The sequence below is a fragment of the Carettochelys insculpta genome, chromosome 2 (genome assembly GCF_033958435.1).
Source record: "Carettochelys insculpta isolate YL-2023 chromosome 2, ASM3395843v1, whole genome shotgun sequence".
NCBI classification, from domain to species: domain Eukaryota; kingdom Metazoa; phylum Chordata; order Testudines; family Carettochelyidae; genus Carettochelys; species Carettochelys insculpta.
The window spans coordinates 42674542-42693904 of NC_134138.1; the positions used below are offsets into that span (position 1 = coordinate 42674542).

At 47.7% G+C, this 19363-nt stretch overlaps 1 protein-coding gene across 6 annotated transcripts in view; it reads left to right on the forward strand.

The window, feature by feature from the left end:
• The window catches only part of SNX31 (sorting nexin 31), a 91073-nt gene that overhangs the window by 44930 nt on the left and 26780 nt on the right, over positions 1-19363 (forward strand). For 5 of the 6 annotated variants that reach the window (XM_074986847.1, XM_074986850.1, XM_074986848.1 and 2 more), the window contains 5 exons: positions 2784-2894; positions 10470-10560; positions 11583-11670; positions 13184-13253; positions 15978-16070. In XM_074986847.1, the coding sequence (XP_074842948.1) occupies positions 2784-2894; positions 10470-10560; positions 11583-11670; positions 13184-13253; positions 15978-16070 (453 nt within the window). The remainder of the gene's footprint in view (positions 1-2783; positions 2895-10469; positions 10561-11582; positions 11671-13183; positions 13254-15977; positions 16071-19363) is intronic. The other variant, XM_074986849.1, reaches the window with a different exon arrangement.

The window sequence follows — 19363 nt, forward strand, 5'->3', positions numbered from 1 at the left end:
GTTGAGAAATTGGAAAGGGTCCAGAAAAGAGCAACAAGAATGGTCAAAGGTCTAAAGAACATGAGCTATGAAGACAGGCTGAAAGAATTGGGCTTGTTTAGTTTGGAAAAAAGAAGGTTAAAGGGGGAAATGATAGCGGTTTTGAGGTATCTTAAAGGGTGTCACAAGGAGGAGGGAGAAAACTTGTTCTTCTTGGCCTCTGAGGATAGAAGAAGCAGCAATGGGCTTAAACTGCAGCAAGGCAGGTTTAGGTTGGACATTAGGAAAAAGTTCCTAACTGTCAGGGTGGTCAAACAGTGGAATAAATTGCCTAGGGAGGTTGTGGAATCTCCATCGCTGGAGATATTTAAGAACAGGTTAGATAAATGTCTATCAGGGATGGTCTAGACAGTACTTGGTGCTGTCATGAGGGCAGGGGGCTGGACTCTATGACCTCTCAATGTCCCTTCCAGTCCTAGAATTCTATGATTTCTGAAAGACTTAGTATGGGCTAGAGCCAAAGCTGATTTCAGCTTTACACAGTGTTCTGAGATATTTAATGTAGGGGAATGTAATTGGGGTAAGAGCTTAGTATTTTGTTAACATAACCTCACAATATTTGCACATCCTGTTAATACCCTTTGTGTAATGCCCATTAATGTAACATATACTGTGCCTAACATACATGTGTAGGCTAACAGTTTGCTTTGTACATTGTGGCCAGCATCTTAAATTGCATGAACGTCTTTTCAGCCCATAGCCATAGATGCTGGAACTTGGGTTCCTTCTGCATCTCCTGTCTTGAAGTGATTTCTGATATGTACTGGGTTACAATTTGGTTTAATGTCTTTCAGTGTCCTGCTATACAAATTGTTCCAGCACTCCGGCCTGTAGCTTCATTTAACAGGTCATAATATAACCACCTTGTTTAGATAAGTGAAGTGACCTCCTACTTCTTTTTTCAGGCAGATTTGGGCTATATTTTCATGAGTTTTCTTGACTGTATACCTCAGCATGCACATGCACATGCACATCAACAAAATAAATGTTTACAGTTGTATAGTCTGAGCACTTCTGTATTTCTATATCTCTGTCCTGTTGGTCACAGTGGGAACCAATATTAAGGAAAGCCAGAAGGCTGAAGAGATAGGGCTACACTAGAGCTTACAGTTTTGACTTAATTACTTCACTCCCAACAAGTGGCAACAAGCATGTCTACAGGAGAAGCTTTCCCACCATCATAGCACCGTCCACAGTGGTGTGTAGGTAGGTGTAACTTCTCATTAAGAGAGGTGGCTACTTCACACCCCAAGTGACATATCTCACATTGACTTAAGATGCAGCGTAGCAATAGCCGAAACGTGCTGTCTGCGCATATCCATGACCACCCGAAGACTACAAATTGCAGCAAGATGTTGCAGCCTTGAAGAAAGTCAAAAGAGCCCTCCTCCTCTTTGCAAAATCGCATTGGAAACAGTGTTCTCTCAGAAAGAAAATGAATTGTAACACCGAATCCTTACAATTTCCTAGGGACAGGATAATTCTTCTAAATTGAGGGTGGGCACTATTTTATTGGGGGGGGGGGAGGGGCATGCCAAGAATTTAAGTGGTCAAGGGCTGCACTTTTCCATAATACTGATGGAGGAGGTGCAGGCCTGGGATGGATTGTTGGGTGCAGAAAGGGGCTTAGGGTAAGGTACTGGGACTCAGGAGGGAGTGTGGGATCTGGGAGGGAGTTGTGAGCTTGGGCAGCGGATTGGGGTGCAGGGCCCAGGACGGAGTACGAGTGCAGGAGAGGATGCAGGATATGGGAGGGGTTATGAACTGGGGCAGGAGGGAAAGGCAGGGATTTGGATTGTGACCAGGAGCAGAAGGGATATGGGTGTGGGGAGGGAGTGCCAAGGGTTTGGGTTATGTGGGATGGGGGAGAGGGGTTTAGGTGCCAGAGGCAGGGTGTAGCTGGGGGGTGCTTACCTGGGTGGCTCCCTGCTTGCCCCACCCCTGCATGACGCTCAGAGCAACCAGCTGCTCTCAGCCATGGGCTTCTCTGAATGCTGCAAACCTGAGGAGAGAGGGAGGGGTACCTTGCACACTGCCTGTCCTGCAAGCAGGCAGCTCCCATTGGCTAGCTTTTGGCCAATGGGAGCTGCAAGATTATTCTGGCGGCACAAACCTTTCCTCCCCTGGGGATTCAGGCATTCAGAGAGATGTGGCTGAGAGCTGCTGGCTGCTCTCAGCTGTGTGGGGGCAGGGCAAGTTGGGAGCGCCTGCGGGGCCAGATCCAGCCGGTTGGTGGCCTGTATTTTGCCTGCCCCTGTTTTAAACACACCAGACCTGTACTGGGGTTCAGCTTGAGACACCGTACTTTCTCCTTCCCTCCTAGAGCTACTCAAGTCACGCCAGCATTGTGGATGCGATAATGGTACAACTAGAGTGTTGCATGTGTGTCACTGTAGCATTGCACTGGTGATACTTCCTGTAGTGATGAAAGGGGCTCTGCCGTCTCTGAGAAACCCACCTTGCTGGGCTTGGTTGATAAACGCTGCTAGGTAGCTACTTTTATGCTGGCGGAATGGTGGGCTTAACTATAGTGCTGAGAGGGTGAATTTTTCACTTCCCTGAGTGATGTAACTGGGTCAATCTAAATTTAAAATTTAGACCAGGCCTCCATCCTGCACTGGTGTCTCTCCTTGTAAACCGGTTCATTTCCCTAGGGTAAACTGGAAAGTGGAGCACCTGTACCAAATAATAAGGCTCTCATAAGGAAGGCAGCAATAAAACATCTTCATATTTCACTTTAACAGGATACATTTAAGATCCAGACACAGAGCGCCTCTTTGGATGTTTACCTGGCTGATGGAAGGGTTATTAGGCTTGCTATCCAGACATCAGACACTGCTGAAAGAGTGCTCGAGGTAACATAACACACACTTGGCATTGTTCACTAAATCTGTAGATAAGTTTCTTAAAGCTTCTATATTCCTCAGCTTTTTTTTTCCTCTTTACCCCTCACTTCACCCACTCAACATCCCTGCAGCTCTTTTCATCTCCAAAGGTGGCTGTTTTGGCCCTGTCTACAGGAGGCCATCAAAGATGATTTGCAAATTGGTATTTTGTTTTTTTTTTTTAAAAGATTATTTTAATATAGCTCTGGCCAAATTTGCATAGGCACCGTGGTGGCTCCTGTGTGGCCAGAGACAGTGCTCTATATTTGGGTTAGATACCGTTTGACTGTCTGTGTGCTGCGACACCTGTTGTTACTGTCTTAGCAGACAAGAAGCTCTAGTTATGAACCCTGCTGTGCTTGGCAGGCTACAGACACAGAACAAAAGAAACAGAGGTTCCTGCCTCTGCAGTAGAAGTAGTCTGCAATCTTGCGTAGCTCACTGACTCATGCCACCACCCTTATTTTGCTGCTGCTTCCTTTTTCTCTCTGCTTTATCTGCCTGTTGTCTGTAGTAAGTAGGTAGACACTTTAGGATAGGCACTGTCTGTTCCATGTCTCGCATTATTAGACAGAAGTGTCTAATCTTTCCACGATACAAGTAATAAATAATAAAAAATAGTTACAAGTTTGGTCTTGGTTTTTTTGTTTAATCAGAGTCTGGATTGAGGTGTAACGTCTTTTAATTTAAAAAAAAACAACTTTAAATAGGGAATTGTCAACTGATGGCCTGTAATCTTTTTTTTTCCTCTTGGTAGCAGAAGTCAGACTACTGTCATCTGCCTGATTTTTCTGTTTTCTCATTCCCTTTTTGTTCTGAGCTTCGTCCGTCAACATTCCTCTAGTTCGGTGCTGGTACTTCCCCACTAGCAGCTGGTTGCCGCAGGGGAGGGAGAGTGCCTGATTGTGCGAACCCTTTGCTGAGATTGGTGAGAGGTTACACACCAGTACTCCCATCTTGAGCGAAGAGTTCTTACAGTCAAGCCCTCAGAGGCTGCTTTGGCTAACCAAGTTTCTCCACCTTCTTCACCACATGTATTATCAGTGCCTCTAATATCCCTGGTTATTGTGGGTTCATAACGAGAGCGCTAAATCTCTTCTCCAAGCAAAGTCCCTGACATAACACAGAGAACTGCCAAGCCCACTGCCAAATACTGGCCAGAACAGGTTTCTTAAGTTAAACACATTGCAGCTGAGTGGGGTAAAGGTTTCCCTCCCTTAGGTTTCTTTTCAATAACAGCTACTTTTGCTCAGAGGTGCAGCGTGGCTACACGACGTCGTTCTAGCAGTTCCGCATCATGCGAGTGAAAGGAATTCGACACACTGTCCTTTCCCTCGCCCTTTGAACAGCATCATGCTCACGTTTGTTGAGATTCTTTCTACCTTTGGAGCTCTTCGGTGCATAGGCACCAGAAAAGGAATTGCAGAACAGGGAAATCAGTTAATCCAAAACCCTACGTACCCTTCAGATTTAGATCAGCACGAGAGTAGCTTTCGTCCCTGTCACTGTCATCTTCAGTCCCATTTCTCTCTCAAAATATCTTGCTAAGCACTTGGGCATATTGTTCTGCTGCCCTTGTTTGTCCTGTTCATGAGCCAGACACTTCTGAGGCTAGTGCTGCTCCTTCTGTAACAGTACTTTGGATACACTTCACAGCGGAGTGCCATATACTCTTACGGCACTATATGCAAATCGCAATTATTCTGATAATTCAGTGGCACTGTAAATCCTGCCCGTTCTTTAGTTTTCTTTAATGTTGGGTAGGCTTTGGGACATGTGTAAGCTGTCCTCATTACTAATGTGTCTCACCGCATTCCTCTGGTAGCTTCCCAGTTACTAGTGCACACTTCACAGGGGTTTGGAGTAATGTATACTGGGATACAGTGTTCCCTGTAAGCTGTGCACTTGTGCACTGGACCTTACGCACATGGATGCAAAGATTGGAGGGGACATGGCTGGAGTATGCCTGGTCCAAGAGTTAGAAAATTAAGCCTGGTACTGCAAGAATGTTTACACATTGTGTATCTCCATGAAGGATGTTGAGTAGAAATAGATGGTTTATTTGGATCACTGTAGATGCTGTACTAAATGATGAGTTTCTGACACCCTGCAGTGCCACCTGACTTTTGAGTTTCAGGTAGTAGGTTATGGGCACTTTGGTTCAAAGACATATGGTGTGAAAGTTAGCGCTGGTCAGGGTGTTTTTTTCCCTGGGCCTGTGAAAGTTTCTTCCTGCTACATCCGGAGAAGAGTCTTGCACTCTTAGGCTATGTCTAGATTGCCGAGAACTGTCGGTGGAACCTAGCTCCTGCCAACGGTTCTGTTAAGAGGGGCTTTCCTGACATTTGGCCTCTCTACACAGGGCTAAATATTGGGAAAATCCCCTCTGCTAAGACATCACTTCTTCCTCATGGAAAGAGGAAGACTGGGATGTCAGCAGGATACTCCTGACATGGCAGAACACTGTTGGGAGACCTCTGGGCTCCCACCAGAAGCCTGCAGTTGAGACATAGCCTAAGTGAGGACATGGAAGCATAAAATCATTTCCCAACTCCCTCTCACCTGGAAGCATTTGCACAATTGGTGTCTTCTAAAGGCAATCTGAAGACGTGCATTTCTGCCTTGTCTTCAGATCAAAGTTCTCCTCACACCCAGCAACTGAACTATGAAGAAATTATTTTCCTGGTAATTGCTTTTTCATGCCCTTGTCTCTCCACAGTTGCATCTCAGTGACTTCCTGATGAAATGGGCTGCTCATAAATAAAAAAGGTGTCTTTTTTACTCTCTCTTCTCCCACCATGAGTCCTGGAGGTTCTGTAGTAGCCACCGAGTGCAGGAATGGTGGGAGTAGGTGTTGGCTGCTCTAAGTTATGCTCTGGTATCTGAAGCAGAACATTGGCAGAGTGGAGTGTTTTCAGCTCCTCTCCCACCATACGCTTTCCATTTCTCTCCCCACCCCAGCCCGTCCTTGAAACACTTCGTAACTGGGGTTTCAGGGAACAACACTGGAGTGACTCAGAGTTAACTGCAAAGAATGGGGCAAACAACCCCCAAAGCGGGTGGATATTCCAACACTTTGATTTAACAAGCCAGCACAAAACAGCTTATATAATATCTTACTGGTTACGCAGAAGCCAACAACACAGTTCCCTTAGAGCAGGGGTCTGCAACCAAAATAGCAAGAAGAGCCATTTTTTTTTAAGTTCAGTTACAAAATCAATCCTTCAGGAGCTATAGTGCACATGAATACAAGATAGGCCTCAATAAATAGCATCAAAACATGCTTTTTGTAATTCCTATTTTAGGTATACCGCACACAGAATGATTTGTATGATTTAGAAAGTTGTCACCCCCACATCTCCAGGCATTACCTGCCTCAGCCCCCAAATCCACCCCTTATCACCAAGCTTTACCCCCATCCCACAAACCTGCCCCCCAACCTCAGATTTAACTCCTCAGCCCCAAACCAGCCTTCCTATGCCCAGGCTTAACCCCTCTGAGCCCCACCCTTCCCCCCCCATCCCCAGAATTAACTTGCCTCAGCATGTGCAGCTCCTCTGCGGCCACCCCACTGCTCCCCACCACTGTCTCTTCTTTCTCTGTGCAGCTCTGGCAGGGCAGGCTTGGTTGCCCCTCCTGTCAGCTTTCCTGCCAGTTTAGATTTCCCCTACATGGGGCGTCTCCCTGCTCTGCTGCCACTGACTGCTCAGCAGCTCTGGAGGCTGCCACCACTTAAACAAAATCTAAATTTGGCTGGTTTAACAGTGAATTTAATTTCTTTTTTTTTGTTTAAGCGGCAGCAGCCTCCAGAGCTGCAAGAGGAATCAGCAGTGGCAGTGCTTGGAACTGCAAGTGGCTCTGGAGCCGCAGGTTGCCAACCCCTGGTCAACATGACGGGGTTTCTGGGCACAGCTAAGGAAATCAATCCAAGATATCTTTGCTTAAAACTGGGCCAAATACAGCCCCCAGGCTTGGATTTCCTTTTCATCTAAGGCAGATCCAATCAGCCACAAAAGTACCTCTGCCAGCCCAATTGGCCAGCCAGAAGCCGCACAAGCAAACCTACAGATTTCCCAGCTGCTACATCAGCCCAGACCAACAACCCCATACTTAGGTGAGAGGTTTTGAAACCTGTTTCACTAACTCCACACAGATTCCCCCACCACCATAGGATCCAGCCACAGTCCCTGGTCAATATATGCTTGGATCTCATCCAGATCAGCACTTATAAGTCAGATCCTTCAGCTCTAAACATCTAATGGTTTATTAATAAAAAAGAACAGGTTAGAGAGAAAACTGGTTAAAGCGATACTTGATGTATATAAAGTACAGCTGTTGATGCAGGCCAGCGATGTTATATGCTGATTCTTGAAAGTCTTTGCAAGCATCCTTTTGAGGGATAGGCCTCTTGTCCAGAGAGGCTTAACTCGTGAGGATTGAAGAACAAAGAACATCCCTGCCAGGGCCGATCTTCCAGTTTTTTTTCTATGTGGAGGAAAAATTCTGTTCTTCTCCCATAGGTCTTGGCTTACCACCTGACCTGATGGGTTACTGTGCTGTGTTGCCATTTGTTGCATCCTAGGAGGAAAGCGCAACCTTCCCAAAGTGTTTGACCATATGAGCCTTTGGTTTGTCCATTATCTTGCTTGGGGTGGAGATCCATCTCCCATTGTGAATCTTAGCGCTGAAACATTTCTAATACAGCTATAGAGCCAAAAGTCTATAACTTCATATACAAACATGGCACAGACACATACAAGTAGCATACACAGATTCAGGGCATCATTAACTTTCATTAGACACCTCACACGCTCCCCTCCCGGCACAAGATTTGGTCCCAGTAGGTACAGTGGACACGTAAAATGGCTTCCACATCCATATAAAAATCCAGTCACATGACATCCTTAAGGAGCTGCATGTGGCTCCAGAGTCGACGATTGCTGACCCCTTCCTTAAAGCAACCCATCCGTAGACCTCTACTCAGACACCCAAGTCCAATATGTGGGTCACTGTAAGTCTTATGCTTCCTATAAGAAAGTTCTACTTATCCCAGGTGTTCAGACATATCACACTCCAGGTTAAGAAATACTTGGAAATAAATGCTTGCAGCCAATTCTCATTCACTGAAAGAGCATAAGAACAGCACACTGGGTCAGATCATAGGCCCATCAAGCCCGGTATCCTGTCTTCTGACAGTGGCCAGTGCCAGGTGCCCCAGAGGAAATGAACAGAACAGGTAATCATCAAGTGATCAATTCCCTGTCGCCCATTTCCAGCCTCTTGCAAGCAGAGGCTAGGGGCACTGTCCTTTCCCATCCTGGTTAATAGCCATTGATGGACCTATCCCCCATGAATTTATCTGGTTCTTTTTTAAACTCTGCTATAGTCTTGGCCTTCACAACATTGTCCGACAAGGAGTTCCACAGGTTAACTGCATTGGTTAGAAGATCAGTATATTTACAGCCATAAGTACAGTTTCTGAAATCCAATTCATAGTGGAGAGGGGAAGCTTTGTAGTTGCAGAGTTCTTTGAGAATTAGTTCATAGGTTATACTTCAATGCCATAATGAGGGAGAATACAGGCAGGTCTGAACATCTGAGAACGTTGGGTTTAAGCTTCTCCTGCATGAAGCATCAAGGACTCCAGAAATTCTTGTGCACTTCCAGGTCTTCTTTGACTGCTCATAGTCCTCAGGCAAACAATAGGTCTATTTCAAAGTCTCCATAACTGCCAGTTTCCTAAGCATGACTAGAAATTAGTTATATGGATTCATGTAAGGCAGTTGCCCAGTTCATTTGCTATACATTTCAAAAAGAGTAATATCACTGTATTCATAGGTTCATTTAAATGTTAATAGTTCCTGTTGATCTTGGAGTCAATAGCTATAGTGATGGACTGCTTACATGGCTAACATCTAATAAGGTGTAAGTAATGTTGAGGGGGTATTCGTGTTAGTCTGCATTTTCACAAAATACAGGCAGTCCTGTAGCACCTTAAAGACTAACAAAAATTTTTATTAGGTAATGAGTTTTCCTGGGTAAGACTTACTTCTTCAGGTGTAGAGCAGATAAATTATAAGCACGCACACAATTAGCATCACCCACAGTTCTCTAACAATGCAGGTTTGCACTTCAGAATTTACATACTTTTCTAACATGGCTCTAATGGGTTAGGTCGTGAGCATTCCTGGGTAAGACCCACATCTTTCGATAACAAAGAAGCTCATGACCTAGTAAATTTATTAGCCTCCAAGGTGCTACAGGACTGCTTTTGTTTGTGAAGCTACAAGCTAATACAGCTACCCCTCTGTAAGGCGAGCATCCATCCCATTTTCACTGGGATGGTCCCATATTTTAGGCAGGCCTCCCACCTTTTTTTGACAAAAACTGCTAATTGTCCTGTATGTTCGCTCCCTGGCTGAGCTGCACTTTCCCCAAGTTTGTGCAGCTGCAGTAAAGACCTGGCCAGACAGTGCACTGGCCAGTACAGGCAGTAGCATGAGAGGGAGCCAGGGGCCCTGCCGTGGGGATAGGGCAGGGTATATTGAAGCGGGTAGGGTAGTGTATTTTGTTCAACTCCCCCCTCCCGCCCTGGTGCAATCGCCTCTGTAGCCAGGGAGCTCTCCGATAGGGTGGCAGCCCAATGCCCAGGGCTGGAAGGCATGGGGCAGCTGGGAGCCACAGCTGCCCCTCATCGCAGGAACACCTCCCTGCCCCCGGCAGGGTGGCAGCCTCCACAGGGAAGTCGCTGCTGGAGCCAAGGGCTGTTGCCCTGCAGGGATGCGCCTGTTCCTACACCCCAGCAGTGTGGGGCAGTTGGCGAACCACCCCTCCTTCCACAGGGCAACTGGGGAGCTAGCCCATGGGCCAGCAGCCCTGGTCCAGTGCCTCATTGCATGGGGCAACCAGGGAGCTGCACTGTCATAGCAGCTGCAGGGGGGGGAGCTGCCCCCACCCCAGGTGTCCCATATTTGGCCTAGGGAAATAGGGTTGTCCTACTCCTGAGACTGTCTCTAATTCTTGGCTCTGGATTGTTTATCCTGCAAGCTGCTTAATCTTTTCTGGCCATGTCATACAAATTGGCCACAAATACCAACCTGTTAACTTTGTGTAAGATTTACTGCAATTATATAACAGTGGAAGCAGCAATGGTTTTGCGTGGTCCTACACTTATTAGGTAACGTCACACCCCTCTCCTGCATTGAGGTGAGAGCAGAGCTGCCCATGGCTCTTCCTTTGTTCTTTCCCAGTGTGGCTGGGAGCCATTCCCGCATAAGACCACTCAAATTATGTAAAGGGGCTGTAACAAAATAGAATCTGTTTCTGAGAGTCAAACAGGGTAGCTCTTTCTTCCTCATTGTTGCCAGTAGCAAGACCAGGCTAGGTTCAATTGTAGGTCTTAACAGCTGTTTCCGCCTAGAGGGGAAAAGGAGAAATTTAAAAAAAAAAAACCACAGTGGGAAGCTGCTTTAATGGCTGGTGACCATACTTCATGTAAATTTATATTTGGCTGCAAAGGTGACCTTCTTTCTCATTGTTTTTAAGGTTGTCTTATACAAGATGGGGCTTTCAAGAGAATTAATGGGATATTTTAGCTTATTTTTTCTTCAAGATCACAGCAATGGAGTTCTCTCTGGTAAGCAATTGGCAGTATGTGTAACATAATGCACCCCAGCTGAGTTATTGCCAGTGGGAATTGAACCTGTGACCTCTGGATCTAAGAAAATAGGAGCTTCCTCTTTCAGAATAGGCTGGGGTGACACAGAACTGCTGCAAGGGCTAGAGCATGCAGAATATGTGCTGCTGCAAGAGGAAGCTGGTTGTAGTTGGGCCCTGAGGAGGTCTGTCTGCAAGAAGCTCCTAAAATAAAAGCTTTTGTATTCCTAAAGTAACCAATATTCACGTGGAGGAGCAGAGGCTTGTGATTAAGGGTGTTCAGAATAGTATGGTCACGTTCCTGGCTGCCTCACAGGTGTAATTCATGAAGTCCAAGTATCTGAGAACTTAAAAATTTGACAATAATAGGCCACCAATACCAATCTGTTAAACATTCTGAAGAACGTGATTTCATCCTGGTGGGGCTGCTGGGACAATTTGTACAGCAGAAGTGCTAAACCAAACTGTAATGGAAACCAATTCAAGGCAGTGCTTGTGGCAGCACCCCCCAGCAACCCTAGTTTCAGCAACTGTGGCCTTGGGCATTGTGCTTGAAACTCTGTGTGGGGCCTGAGTGAGCTGCTGAAGAGGTGTGAGTCGTTATTCTGAGCGGTTGTAGTTTTGGCAGAGCTGTGACACAACAAACCTTCTGAGTAGCGATTGTGAAGAGAGCAGCTAACACGTTTCAAAGAAGAAGCTAGCAAGTGAAGGGATATCAAGTGGTTTGAGCATTGGCCTGCTAAACCCAGGGTTGTGAGTTCAATCCTTGAGGAGGTCATTTAGAGGTCTGGGGCAAATAGATTAAAAAAAAGTGGTCAGGGGTGGCTCTTGGTTGTGCCAAGAGGACAGGGGACTGGACTTGATGACCTCTCAAGGTCCCTTCCAGTTCTATGAGATGTATATGTATATGTTGTCATGGAGCACTTACTGGAATACTAAAGTCGCTGTTTCAATCAGGGTTACTCGTGTTTTCTTTTTCTCTCCCATCTGCCCTGCGTCCAGTGGTGAAGAAAGTGGCAGAATTTGAACTTCCCTATGTGAGTCTCCAGAGTATGAAAGAGCTGGGCTGTAAGATTGGAATCAGAAAATGGTGAGCTGGAACCCAGAGATAGATTTGGAAGATGCATGAAAATTATAAATGGGCTAGGGAAGAAAATCCTCACCACTTAGTTTCTCACATCAAATGCACACCTGGCTGAATTTTTACAGGGATTTGCTGGTCCTCTGCCATTTCAGTGTAGTGTTGGAACTGACCACTTTATATGGTCCTATAATGGTTTTAAATCTATTCATGGTGGTAATTGAATGTCCATTCCTGCAGTCAGTCATTTACTCATGAACAGTCTCAAAATCTACAGATACAAGTGTGTTCTTTGGTTATTTCTTTTGCCAGTGCCAACAATAAAGGAGACATTTTGTATTTTCTTTGCTTTTGTTAAGGTTTTAAAATCATATGCTGAATAGTGTCCCCTAAAAGAAAAACAGGAGGGCTGGGTCAATTGCAGAGGGTGAGGGGTTGGGAAAAGGGTGCAGGAATTGTTTTTTGAGGAATCTTTAAACATTAGCTCACAAAAGACATGACTTATTGAAAGACACCGATATTAGCTATTTAAAAACATTTTCAGGCCCTTGTAATGTGGCATTTTAAAATTTCAGTGGACTGAAGCTTGGCATGTGTGAGCTCTTCTGTAAATTTTCCAATCTATAAGGGCTTGTCTGCATGGGGAAATTTAGTGGCAGAACTATAGCAGTACAGTTATACTGCTGTGTGGAAGCTCTTGTTTGAGTATGGTTGCCTTTTTGTGGTTTGTTTGTAGTTCTCAAATTGTGAGCCCGGGCAGGCTAGGTTTTGTTGAGGTCCATGGCCAAAGCTGAAGCCCTGAGCGTCAGGAATCAGATTGTATGTTCTTTGCCTGGAGCTGAAGTCCTTGGGCTTTGCCCCCAGCCCAGCTAGGGTGGTGGGGCTTGGGCATTGGCCCCTTCTCCCAAACTGGTGGGAGTCAGGTGTGCTCAGGCCTTGGTCTCTCTCCTGGAGTCATGTTTTGTTATCAGAAGCGGGTTGCAATGCAGTGAAATATGTGGGCCCCTGGCTTTTGTGTGTACTTGGAAGTAGTGTAAGCTAAATCACAAAAAGGCACTGGGAATGGAATAAGTGTGTCCACATAGGAAGTTATAGTGGTATAATTCTGCTCATATAGTTCTGCCACTAAATTTCCCCCATGTACGTAGGCCCTAAGTTTTAGACACATAAAAGAAACATCCATTAAATGTTTTATCTTTCAACACTTGACTTCTAAATTAATTGAGTCTTTTCCGTGTTACTGTGATTAAAAACAGATGAGCAATTTAATTTATTGCATAATTTGGTCTATTTGATACAGTGCTGTAAAGAGTAGTTTTAATTTTTTTGTGTACTTCACAGATGTATAATTTCAAACGTGACATTTTGCTGTCTTGTAGTACTTTGTGAGTAGTGGGATCTTTCTGTTGTCTGTTACTTTTTGGTTGTACTCCAAGAGCCCCAACTGAATATTTATTGCTGAGTGGAAATGCTAATTGTTGTACTTAAAAATGTAAAGTTTTCATATGTTTGCATTTGTCAGGTATATGGATCCTTCTCTTGATACGATGCTAATGGGCTGTAGAGCTGCAGTAAACTTACTCTATATACAGGTAACAAAAGAAGAAAATTCCTGGTACTTCTAAAAGTTAATCTCCAAAAGGAGTGTCCTATTTTAATAATGTAAGAACAGCGTCTTAAATAGGTCAGGTTGTCTGAATATTAAGTAAGGACAAGTACTTCCATGTCGCTGGATTTTTCTTTCTTAAATGAGGAAAACAATAGGAAAAAACTATGGATGAGCTTGTTCTGTGACTGTTTTTCATGTACACATGACACTGTCTAATTTTGCCTTTTTTGTGTAGGGTGAGTAATTCTGTGTATAAAGGGGATGTAGCCAGACTCCGTCTGCTTCTCATGCCAATGGCTGTCTGTGCTATTGTGCTGGTGGTGGGGAGGCTGAAATTGCACTTGCCTACTAAACACTTGACTACTGCCACTACTTACCCCTTCTCAATCTTTTTTTGCCTTGGGGATTCAGGGCTGGCCTGAGGGGAAATGGCACCCTGGCTGAACATGCACTGTGCTTCTGCTGCCAGCCAGAGCCTTCCCTTGCTCTCCCCACGCTGCCTGCGGGATCCCTGTTGCTTCTAGCCCCCTTCCACGTGTAACACCAGCAGACCCGGGTTGCTGGCACTAGGGATTGCAACTATGATCTAAAGCCCTGTGCTCTACCCCATAAGCTAAAGCCCAGCTGACTCTCAGCTGAGGCTGTAGAGCAGAGACTTCACTCACCCTAGTATGAGGTCTCTGTGCCTCTGGGTACTACACACAGACTTGCACTCTCTCCCTTCCTGCTCCTTGCCTCTTGACCATAGCATCCCCCAGTGTAAGGCTGGGCCGGCTGTTGCTTTCCCATTCCTTCCCCTGGGAACTGACTATAGCCTCCTTCCTATAACCGGTTTCCTGGGAAACCCCTTACCAAACAGCCACAGCTGCTTCTGCTCCTCATTCAGCTGAGGAGCCTCCTCCGCCTCCCCCTTTGATTCAAACCTCTTCCACACCCCAGGTTTGCAGGAAGTCTCCTCCTGTTTACTGTCCTAAGTGCCTCCCTTTGCCCACGCCCCGTACACTGTTGTGTGGGATTGCTACTAACTGAAGGGTCTATGGCTCCTCCCACTCCCTACTTCCAGAGGAAGGGAGCCAAGCACAAGCTAAGCCATGCCTTTCCTTTGCCCTGAAGGATGCAGAGAGGAGGAGGAGGCGGCGGTGGCATCAGCATTTCTCCTCTTCCCCCTCCCAGGAACGACCTCTGGTATCTCAGATGCTTGTACACCTTGGCCGGCCAATAGCGTGTTGTGTGTGAGGAGTGCTCCTCAGCAGTCCCCTTGAACCACCAGCTCTGCTCCTCTACCCAGTCGCTGCAAGGGAAGGGAGCCTCAGCCCAGCTGCCTCAGCTGGGAGCTGCTATGGGGGAGAAGAGAAGGAAATGGGGGAGCCTGAGTCAGCCTCACCAGCTGTGGGGGGTGTATACCCTGACCCACCTCGCCATATTCCCCACCCTCCCCCAGCCTGCACAGCAGAGGGGACTCTGCACCCACCAGGCAGTAACTCCGTCTGCCCTGCCCAGCAGCCCACCAGGGAGTTGCACTTGAAAGTAGCACAGCGGTGTTGGGGGGACAGAGCTGGACACATGTGCACATGCTTTGTGCAGCCTCTCCCTGGCCCCCATTGTACAGCTGGGGTAGTGCCCACTGCAAAAGAGGCTGGGACCCCCCTTTTGTTACTTCCTGTGTCCCTGAGCTGCCTGGCAGCCCCATGCTGGCAGTGGGCTCCCAGCTTGGAGGGCTGAGCTCTCCCCCACAAAGGTGCCCACCATGAGCAATGACCCAGGAGGGGAGCACAGAAGTCCTGAAGCCACCTGAGATGCTCACCTAGGCTAGTTGTGTCAAAGTCCACAGGCAGGACTGGGGATGAAGTTGCCTGTGGAGAGTCCCTGTGTGGTGTCTTGCACAAGAGGCCTGTCAGTGCTCCCAGAGCTGGAGGAGGCACACCCCACACCAGTCTCGGCCAGCTCTGGGCGTTACTGCCAAGCAGAAGTGGTGCTTCCGGCCTGGGCAGTGCTGGATGCTAGTCAGAGCACTCTTCCTTTCTCTGCTGAGAACTCAACTCAGAAGTCTTCAAACCCAGGCTGTGCATAAGCTCCACTAGCAGATTTCATGGCTGTAATTCACCCACAGTGCAGCCCCACTTCTGATAGCGTTGGTAGGAGCTCTAGCATAGACAGGCTTCCAGTGTCCTTACCATCATATTGTGCTGTGAGAGCCTTCAGCCCCATGACTAATTAGCATTTTTATTTGCTCATTTTATTTTAAAACTGGTAGTTGCGACCTCCGTCATTGCATATACAGTAGGCCCTGGAGATACGCGCACTCGAGTTGTGTGTATCTTGGGTTAACTAACGCCACTCAGAGGAGTGAGGAAACTGACCAGCGCGGCTGCGCTGGTTAATTTCCCAGCTCCTGTCAAGGGGTAAGTTGGGGGTCTGCTGTATTGATGCATTTCCTCTGTGCAAACCATAGGATGACACGTTTCATAGCTAGAGGTCAGGGCATGCAAGTATGTTAGGCAATGCTGAGCATTGGAAACTGCTTTGGTGCATGGATTAAGGGTGGAGTAGCCTGAAAGTTTTGTGTTCAATGACCATAAACCTGAGTGAATATTTTGAAAGATGTTGGGAAATCTTCCTGGCCCCCCAACCCTCTCCCTGGTTACCCCAGAAAAGGACATGAGAAGAATTTTACAGTTAAAATTGATGAACTTTTTTTCTAAATAAGGCACTACAGGAAATTGAGAAGAATTGGGTGAAACCCACAGATGGACAGATGCAGAAACTAGAATTGCTACAGAAAGAAGCAAACAAAACGAAGGTAAAGTGCTCTTTGAAAATGATATAAATCTTTTGAGAGTGTATTTCAGGATGACAACCCTTGAGGCTGCAGCCTCATATTTTAAATGGGGTTTACCTCAAAAAAGCAACTTTAAAAACGGCATCCTCAGATTCCATGTTTACCCTTGCGCACGTGTACACTCGCTCCCTCCCGCTCTCTGTGTGACTTTTAGACCCATTTTGTGGATAGGGACTCTGAGATGCTGACACATCGAGTGACCATAGCTGGGTAAATAATGGATTGTTTTTTCTTTTTGTTCACTTCAGTATCAAATAATTGACTAAAACATTTGGATTAAACATGTAATTCCCTTGAAAATAAAATGTTTTGCTTATGAGCATAATTAAACACATTTTACCTGTTTAATAAAAGTGTAAGAAATTTTTAAATAAAGTGGCTCTCAAGCAAAAATATCAGTTAAGTTTTATTCTGCTATGTTTAAATTAAATAAGTTGTTTGATTTTGGGGTTTGAGAGAGAGCGGGGGTAGGGGGAGGTTTGACTGAAAAACAGTTGGTGAATTTTACACAATGTTGCTGAATCTATATTTTAACCAAAAATATTTCAAATGAAAACCTTACCTTAGGTCCCTAGGTGACTTAGGCTACGTCTACACGTGCAGCCAACATCGAAATAGCTTATTTCGATGTTGCGACATCAAAATAGTCTATTTCGATGAATACCGTCTACACGTCCTCCAGGGCCGGCAACGTCGATGTTCAACTTCGACGTTGCTCAGCCCAACATCGAAATAGGCGCAGCGAGGGAACGTCTACACGTCAAAGTAGCACACATCGAAATAGGGATGCCAGGCACAGCTGCAGACAGGGTCACAGGGCGGACTCAACAGCCAGCCGCTCCCTTAAAGGGCCCCTCCCAGACACAGTTGCACTAAACAACACAAGATACACAGAGCTGACAACTGGTTGCAGACCCTGTGCCTGCAGCATAGATCCCCAGCTGCCGCAGCAGCAGCCAGAAGCCCTGGGCTAAGGGCTGCTGCCCATGGTGACCATAGAGCCCCGCAGGGGCTGGAGAGAGAGCATCTCTCAACCCCCCAGCTGATGGCCGCCATGGAGGACCCAGCAATTTCGACGTTGCGGGACGCGGATCATCTACACGGTCCCTACTTCGACGTTGAACGTCGAAGTAGGGCGCTATTCCTATCTCCTCATGAGGTTAGCGACATCGACGTCTCGCCGCCTAACGTCGAAGTTGGTGCCGCTACTTCGAAGTAGCGTGCACGTGTAGACGCAGCTCCAGTGCCATAGTGAATTGGTAGAGCTGGGAGTAGAAATCACTCCTTGGCTTCTTGCTGTGCCTTGCTCAGTTACTAGATCACACTTGCCTTGGTACTAGAGTTGCCAACTCTCCTGGATTGGCTAAGAGTCTCCTGGCACTGGCCTTGGTTTCCTGATGGCTCTTGAAAACCATCTCGGAAATTTTAATAGGCCAGAGTCTGGTCAGCAGCACAGAAGGGCCAGTGCAGACTCCCTGCCTGCCCTGGCTTCATGTGGTTCCGGGATGTGCAGATGTTTGGCACAGGGGGTCTCTTGTGTGCTGCCCCCACTCCAAATGCTGACTTTACATCTCCTATTGGCTGGAACTCACAGCCAATGATGGGTGGGGAGTGCCAGCACCCCTCACCCCCTCCCACATGCCTCAGCTCTGAGTTGCCTGCTGCACCCAAATTCCCACCCAGAGCCTGCACTCCCACCCCCCTGCTCCAGGTTCAGCCTGTAGCTCCTTCCCACATTCCCAATCCCTCAGCCTAGCCCACAGCCTGCACCCAAGCCCCTGTTCCAGCCTGGTGAAAGTGAGTGAAGCTGTGAGGGAGTGAGCATTTGGGGGAGGAGGGAAGTGAGGAAGGGGCAGGGCCTCAGAGAAAGGGCAGGGGGCTTGGCCCACAGGAAGGAAGCATGACAAGGCAAGACTACGTGGTGCAGAAGATGATGTCGAATGCTACTTTCTTCTTCGAGTGTCCCCGTGGGTGCTCCACAATAGGTGTCGGGCTCGCCCAGCGCCGCAGATCGGATCTTCCAAGCAGTTTCTGCCGGACCGCACATGCGCCGGCGCGCACCGCTCCCTTGCGCGCTCCTGGCCACGTGCGCGATCCGGTCCCCGCCAGTTCCTCTTAACCGCCGTCGGCTGCAGACGGAATCCGAACTAGGCTAAGGCCAAGTTAGCGTATTCAATGGTTTTAACTGTTTTTTCTTTAAAGTTTTCAAGTTCTTAGGCTACTGCAAGTCAGCCAGTTGTTATTTTTCAAAAAAAAAAAAAAAAACAACAAGCGGGACGGCATTCAGTCCAGTCCCAGTAACAAGCGGAACACCGGAGGCCAGGAGCCTAGGGCCATCAGCCCTCCTGCCGCGGCAGGTTATTGGAGAAGGGGAAAAACAGCACAGAGAAGGTGCTAAGTACCCATTAACAACTGAAAGACTCACCAACAATGTCCTCTTCAGGATTTAAGAAATGTGAGTCCTGCCGAGAGGCAATGCCAGCGTCTGATGGGCACAGTCTCTGCATAAGGTGCCTGGGGGAGTCCCATGTCATGCAGAAATGCTCCTTCTGTGCAAAACTAACAGCCAGAGCAAGGAAGGACAGGGAGATGCGGCAAAAATGCTGCTATTCGACAAGGCCCTCCAGCCAGACGTGCCGGAGCGGCCGCAGCAGGAGGGACCCTCCGGGGCCCATAAAAGGAAAGCTGCCTCCCTCACCCCATCAGCACAAAAACGGAGGAAAGCCTCCCCAGCCCGATCCCTGCCGGCAGCAACAGCGAGCGGGACGGGAGAAGCGCGCAGCCCCCAGCCGCAGCAACAGCTGATCGGCGGCGGCATGGAGAGCCACGTGGAGGCGGCTCAGCCTCCGATAATCAAACAGCCGCCCCGCACCGCCGGCAGGGCAGCGGCTAAACAAGCGCTGGTACCGGCGGCACCGCAAGCAGCGGCACCGACCCCCGGGGAACCGGCGGTGCAGAGCGCGCAGGCACGCAGCCTGCAGGCACTGGAGGACACCGCCCGTGCGGCACCGCCCATGAGCGTGCCGAGCACGGCGCGGACGGGGCCGAGATCCCCTACATGTCAGGGGGCGGAGTTACCTCCCCAAGGGAGGGGGAAGGCTGCACACAAAACGAGGCACCGCAGCCCCTCTCCAGACAGGGCTGCGGAGTTACTTTCTTTCAGCCCTCCGCTTATGCTGCAGACTCCAACTAGAAGGCAGGGGTCCCCCCTAGCCTACCCGGAGCCCCCGTCTCCATTTTTACAACCAGCCTCG